This window comes from Pyxicephalus adspersus, chromosome 7, assembly GCF_032062135.1.
Source record: "Pyxicephalus adspersus chromosome 7, UCB_Pads_2.0, whole genome shotgun sequence".
In the NCBI taxonomy this organism is placed as follows: domain Eukaryota; kingdom Metazoa; phylum Chordata; class Amphibia; order Anura; family Pyxicephalidae; genus Pyxicephalus; species Pyxicephalus adspersus.
Window position 1 is genome coordinate 13,871,074 of NC_092864.1, and position 6,000 is coordinate 13,877,073.

Below are 6,000 nucleotides of genomic sequence, written 5' to 3' on the forward strand. Positions count from 1 at the left end.
TTCTTCCCAATGGCCAGCAATGTAAGAGACTTTCTTCCTACTGACCACCACACCAATGTACTGTGATCTATAGATATAGTAATAGATATAGTAGAGGTTCCTCCGTGTTTAAAAGCTCAAGAAAGGCTACTCTAATTAATCAAAAGATCACATATTGTCTGCCCAGCATGAGATTTAGGGTCCCTTTCAGGAAATTACTTTTTGGTAATATGGCTTAGACATGGTTGGATGTGTTTGGATGAGTTTTGGCAAATGAGAAAGGACTTAGCTGTCCACAGATTTTGGGAAAAGATTTACTGGCAAATAAATGTCCTGAAAAATCTTCAATATTATTTCTAACACATACACTTACTAAAGATTACTCCAGTCATTGCATTCAACAAACTAAAACTACGCCTAGCTTTAGACACGGCAAAATCACAAACGCTGAAAAGCCCTCCGAATATGTCACCACGCCTATACTCTTCTACCCTCCTAGGAATCTCCATATAAATAATATGAGTATATTGTGTAATTTTACACAGAAATCCTCAATGCTTTCTTGTAAGCTGCAGAATTTAACTGCTAAAATAAAGAAAATATGGGTATTTATTACATTTGAAATGTTGTATGTGTCTTGTTTGTTATCTCTGATTCATTATGAAAGGTCACATAATCGTTAATATTTATTTTCTGTATTGAACTTTTTAAAGTATTTGTAAACCCAAAACCTAAAGTCTCATATAAATGTAAACAGATTCATTTCAATATATCTTTAAAAGTATATCATAAATTTAAAAGTAGTTTTCTGTATTTTTTTTTTAATTCATTTTCTGTATTTTTAAATCTGTAGCATTAAAATCATACCTGGGGATTCTGCAGAGAACATTTTTGGCATTTCCTGTGATAGGATGACGTTTGGTCCCGGTATGCTGTTTGTGCCCCTGCATTGTCTCCTTGTAAGTAATGCCTTGCAGATGGAGACTACGAGTGACTGCAGCCCTGGTTGGCTTACAGTAAGAAATCATAAGGGATAAATTGGTCCTTATAGGAAGAAATACAGTATATGCAGCACACACTGACAATCTGAAGAATGGATATAAGCCATCCAAAAAGCTTGAAATTTATAAGCCTATAAATTGTATCATGTGTCCCAAAGGAAAAATACAGCGTTTTGCCCCCTAGAGTACCTTAATCATATGATTAAGGTCCACTTGTGAACAGAACATGTTCCTGTGTGCCTATTCTGTGATCTCCTTGGTTCACCTACAAAGTTCTGACCCACAATGTTTTGAGCTTAATGCACATGCCTGGTGTCAGTGATGGACAACAATGGCCCAACCTCTGTGCAGAACTGACCTGGGGCTCCTGTGGGGTTACCTGTTGGCTGAAAAAGGTCCAGGGTCCTTGTAAAGTTGCACACTCTGCACCTCCCAATGTCCACCAATGCATGGTGTGTGACCTGTCATTTTCCTGTGTATTTAGATGTGAATCTGTTGTTAAAGTTGAACTATCATTAAAAAAAAACACCTTTATAGGTGAAAAGCTGTAGATCCCACTACAACCCCAGTCCAGTCTGTCCCACGCTGTCCATCTTCCTTCTTCAACCCGGGGTGGACTGGACACCAATGCTGCCATTTTCTTCCAAGGTCACCTGATCTTTCACTGCTTAGATGTGAGATCAGATCAGGTGACACGCTTCCATGCATTTTATTTATTAAAATTTATTTTTTACAGTCGAGGAACAGCCTGCAGGCTTCTGGAATACAAGACTCAGATATCCCAGGAGGCTGCAGACACATTTAGTCTTTACTGCCGCAAAAAACACATTTTTTATTATATAAAAAGGTTATCCGGGCTTTTATGCAAAGTAAAAAATATGCTGATAAGCCTATACCTATTGCTGGTCTCAAAGCCTCCTACTTCACACACTGGAGCAGTTCCGCTGTTTTGTCACTTTACTGAAGAATATCACTTGAACTACAAACCTTCTGCAGCACCGTGACTGATCATTTTGTACCCCAGAGTCAACAATCTTGTCATAAAAGGCAGCCATACTGAACCAAGGTTCCATGGCATCCTAAGGTTCCTTCAGAGGTTGCTAGAAATTCCTTGAGCATGAACCCAAGGATATTTTTATGTCTATAATGGCTGCATTCTGACCAACACTTTAATGGGGACATTCTTTCCATTGACCATCAATATAAGGGTCATTTTTACCTATTTTGTGCCGGTTGATTTTAGCGCCGGTTGATTGGGGTTTCCCAACATCTAAAAATAATTTGGGGTAAGAAGTTTGAGAGGCTGATCTAAAACAACCCTCAAATTGATACAATTTAATTGAATAATACTAAATGTTTTATCTTTGATATCCCCTACACATGGATCTAGCTGCCAAATTATGTTTGTACATTTCCTAAGGAAAGATTATTTCTTTCTCCCGCAAGGATAGCTAACCATTGGCTTAGTATTTGGCTGCCATGCAAAACAGCTGGAAGAAGACACTCAAGGAATACCCTGGTCTTCTCTCAGATCATTTACATAGAAAAATATTATCTTTGGCACCTCTGTGATTTTCTGCAGATTGCTTTCTTTAGGTTAATCTTAAGTCAAAGATGGCAGTTGTCCAGACTCCAAAGACAGTTCTGTTTTTGATCATTGGTTTAATTCTCAGTGCCAATTTAAAGTGGATCTGTACTAGACATGTGTGCATGAAAAAAATTCCGACACAGTGTGTAGTGACAATCTTTTTTCAAAAAGAAATTATCAGTATATATATATATATATATATGACTGATTTTACTTCCCGTCTCCTTTTCCTGCCTGTCATTCCCAGTTGCAACATCAAGCTTTTGCATTGCTATCCTAATAATTAAGTTGTGAGTATATCACCACCCCCTTCCCTATGTCACCTGGTTGGGTAGGTTTTGCTGGCAGCAGAAGGCGAGACTCTGGGCTCCGTGTTCCACTTGTTAATTGACCTGCAGTAATGCAGAATAGCTGCCTGTGGACAGTAGAGCAGAGATTTCACTTCTCCATTCTTACAGTTTAACCAGAAACTCACACTTTGGAGTTTGACCCCAGATGCTGGATGTCTCTAAGCAGAGGAAATTCTCCTTCAAGTCTCTTTTTCCACCTCACCTGTCACTGGGAAGAGACAGCCCTCAGGATCTTGGTAAGCCGAGCACAGACAAATGTACTGATTCTCAATGATAAGCTTTTAATATTAAGGTATGGGAAGCTTGGGGCACCTGCTGGGACTTGTAGTGGCTCTAGAGTAAGGAGATGGCCCATTAATAATCTTACAGCTAACATATACTCAAATATATTGTGACACACCTGCTGTTTTTTACACATGAAGCTGCCTTTTCTTCTTTTTGTTTTGGGATTTGATTGTGCCATGGCATTGCCCATATAGTCTCTGTTCAAGGGGCTCCAGACTCTGCCTTAACAATAATCCTTCTCTATTGCTGTGGCAGTGGAGATGTGATCGGCCTCAGAAGAGACCCCTGAATGATGGAGAACTGGTTTAAATTTATAATAAAATGGTTTTATGGGACTTGAGGGTAAAGTCATTGGTTCAATCAGCTGGTTCTGCACAAAGATAAACACCTGCTCAGCTGAACTTTCCTTTCTGTACAGAGAGACTGGGGTGGTACATACATGTCAGTGGTCTACCCAAGACAGGTAATTGTCACCTGTACAAGCCCAAAGTGACCAGATTTGATTTATCATGTTTATATTACCCTTTTGTAGGTGACATCCAAAAGTGTATTATATATTATGTAGAATAACAAGTGTAGAAGTACCAACAACACATTACCAGCAGATACAGTCCATGCCATTATGCTTGTTATCAGCTGTGCAAGTAAACAAACAGCTTTCAAGTAACTCCCTATCATATCCAGTGCTATCCTACAATAAGGAAATTAAGTTTTCCAATATGGCTTAGGTATGAAAATCTGCACTGGGTTGGGTATTGCTGGCTTCCTGGCTCCAATGCTGATCCAATTGTTTCTGCAGCCCACTGTTTTTTTCAGCCTAAGTTTAAAAAGGACCAGGAAAAAAGAAGCCACATGAGTAGTCACTAGTATTGCTTCTGGTTTCCTTGCAGTAGTGAAATACCATGCCTTGTTCTGCACTGTCTCTGTATAGAAGGGGCCAGCTTGGCCTTTGCTTCCATGTGCTCCTTATGTCTGGAGATCTGATGTGGGTATTGATCAAGATGCAGAAGGAGAGGAGGAGAAAGGACAGATTTACAGAATACAAAAGCAGGGAGATCCTGGCACTGCAGGTCCTCAGGTACAGCCTCCCCTCCATCAAGCTGAAAATTGAGGAGGACAAAAGGGACATCACCAAATCTCACTCCAAATCTCCTGAGACTAAAGGGAAGGCATAATAAATAAAATGTAAATATTAAAGGCATTTTAACACATAGTGCAGTTATCCCATGTGCCTCCTTCCCCTATTGGAGGATGGGTTGTGCTTTCTGGGGGAAGGAATGCACTATGTATAATGCCCAGGTGCCAATGCTTCCTAAATATAGCAAATCTTCACATTTTGGGTTCTAGTTCACTGAATCTTTTTTTTGTAATGTGTAGCAGCTGCACGTTCAACCCTTACAATGTAATCTGTTGGCTCACTGTCACTGAGTGCTACTTTAATGAGCTTGGCACTCTTATCACACAGAAAGCAAAAGTGCTGATTCATTTGTATGTGACTTATGTAAATCTGTGATTGCCAATTCTGAAAAAGAGTTAGGCTGCGTACACACGTCCAATAATTATCGTTGGAAATGAACGACGAACGACCGACGAACGACCGATTGACCAGCGGCGGATCCGATTGGACGACGATCGTTCACCATCTATCGTGTGTACGGTCGTTCAGTGATCCTGCATGTTCCGAGCATGTGCGATGAACGAACATTCTATACAGGCTGTATTGTGTTTATGTGTGTGTTCTATAGGGAAGCACAAAGACCCAGTGTTCATGTCACACGGTATAGAATAAAATATGTAATGAAAACCAGGGGCAGACATAGGAAGGTGTAAAGTGTGCTGCTGCACAAGGGCCCCGGACCATCATCAGTCAACAGGGGCCCAAAATCAGTTCAGCAAAAGTCAGTTCAGCACAGAGGCCTATGTCTGCCACTGATGAAAACACAAAGGTTTTATTAAATTGCCATTAGCATGATTATGAGAAGGAGAAAGGGGGAACTGGGCAAACAAAATATTAGCTGTTAAAACTTCATCTTAAAAAATATTTTTAATAAAGTTTACTTTTTAATATATAAGATTAGCAGATTCAATGTAAATAAACCCAATATTATGGAGTATTTAGAATGTACATTAATCACCATTCCTCTACAAAGACGTTGCCATAACACACAGTGAATCATTATCCTTACACTATCACAGCATTATCCTGGCTTCATTACCAAGCAGTGATCGGCTCGTGTTGTATGAAGTTGCAGTCACACCTAATGACCTACTTTCTCCCGGCATTGCATCATCAAAACACAACATTATTCTAAATGTCACCATTGTTGTTCACCTGCTGAGAGCAATTATTGACTGTTTCCCCTCCTATGTCTTGCAGAAGGACAAACATGGCCAGCAAGGAGAGCTCCGCTCCAAAGGCATCTCTAGAGGTGGTAGACATAGTGGTGCTGGTTCTGTACTTTGTGTTTGTCATGGCAGTTGGATTATGGGTAAGTACAGTAATGGCAGATCTTATGTTATGATGTAAGAAAGGATACGTATAATTAAAAGAAGTGATGGGTTTCCACACACCAATCAGATCTGTAAAATTCTCTATGCTAAAATTGGGGGGGGGAAGCAACACAAGGGGCCCAATCCTATGTATTAAGTAGGGAGATCAAGTACCTAGCAGGGCTTTATGGCAGGGATAAAGATTCTGGGATTCTGAATCCCATAATCTGTATCCCTAAATCCCAAAATCTTTATCTCTAATCCCAGTATCTATTACCTGGATATTTGAATCTGTATCCCTGAATCC

The 6,000-nt window shown here is 39.9% G+C and overlaps 1 protein-coding gene across 1 annotated transcript in view; it reads left to right on the top strand.

The window, feature by feature from the left end:
- Window positions 1-2,926: 2,926 nt before the first annotated feature.
- Window positions 2,927-6,000, top strand: part of SLC5A11 (solute carrier family 5 member 11) — a gene marked incomplete in the record, with an annotated part of 15,535 nt that continues 12,461 nt past the window's right edge. Inside the window, 2 exon segments of the mRNA XM_072417528.1 lie at window positions 2,927-3,154; window positions 5,581-5,692. Coding sequence (XP_072273629.1) covers window positions 5,591-5,692 — 102 coding nt within the window.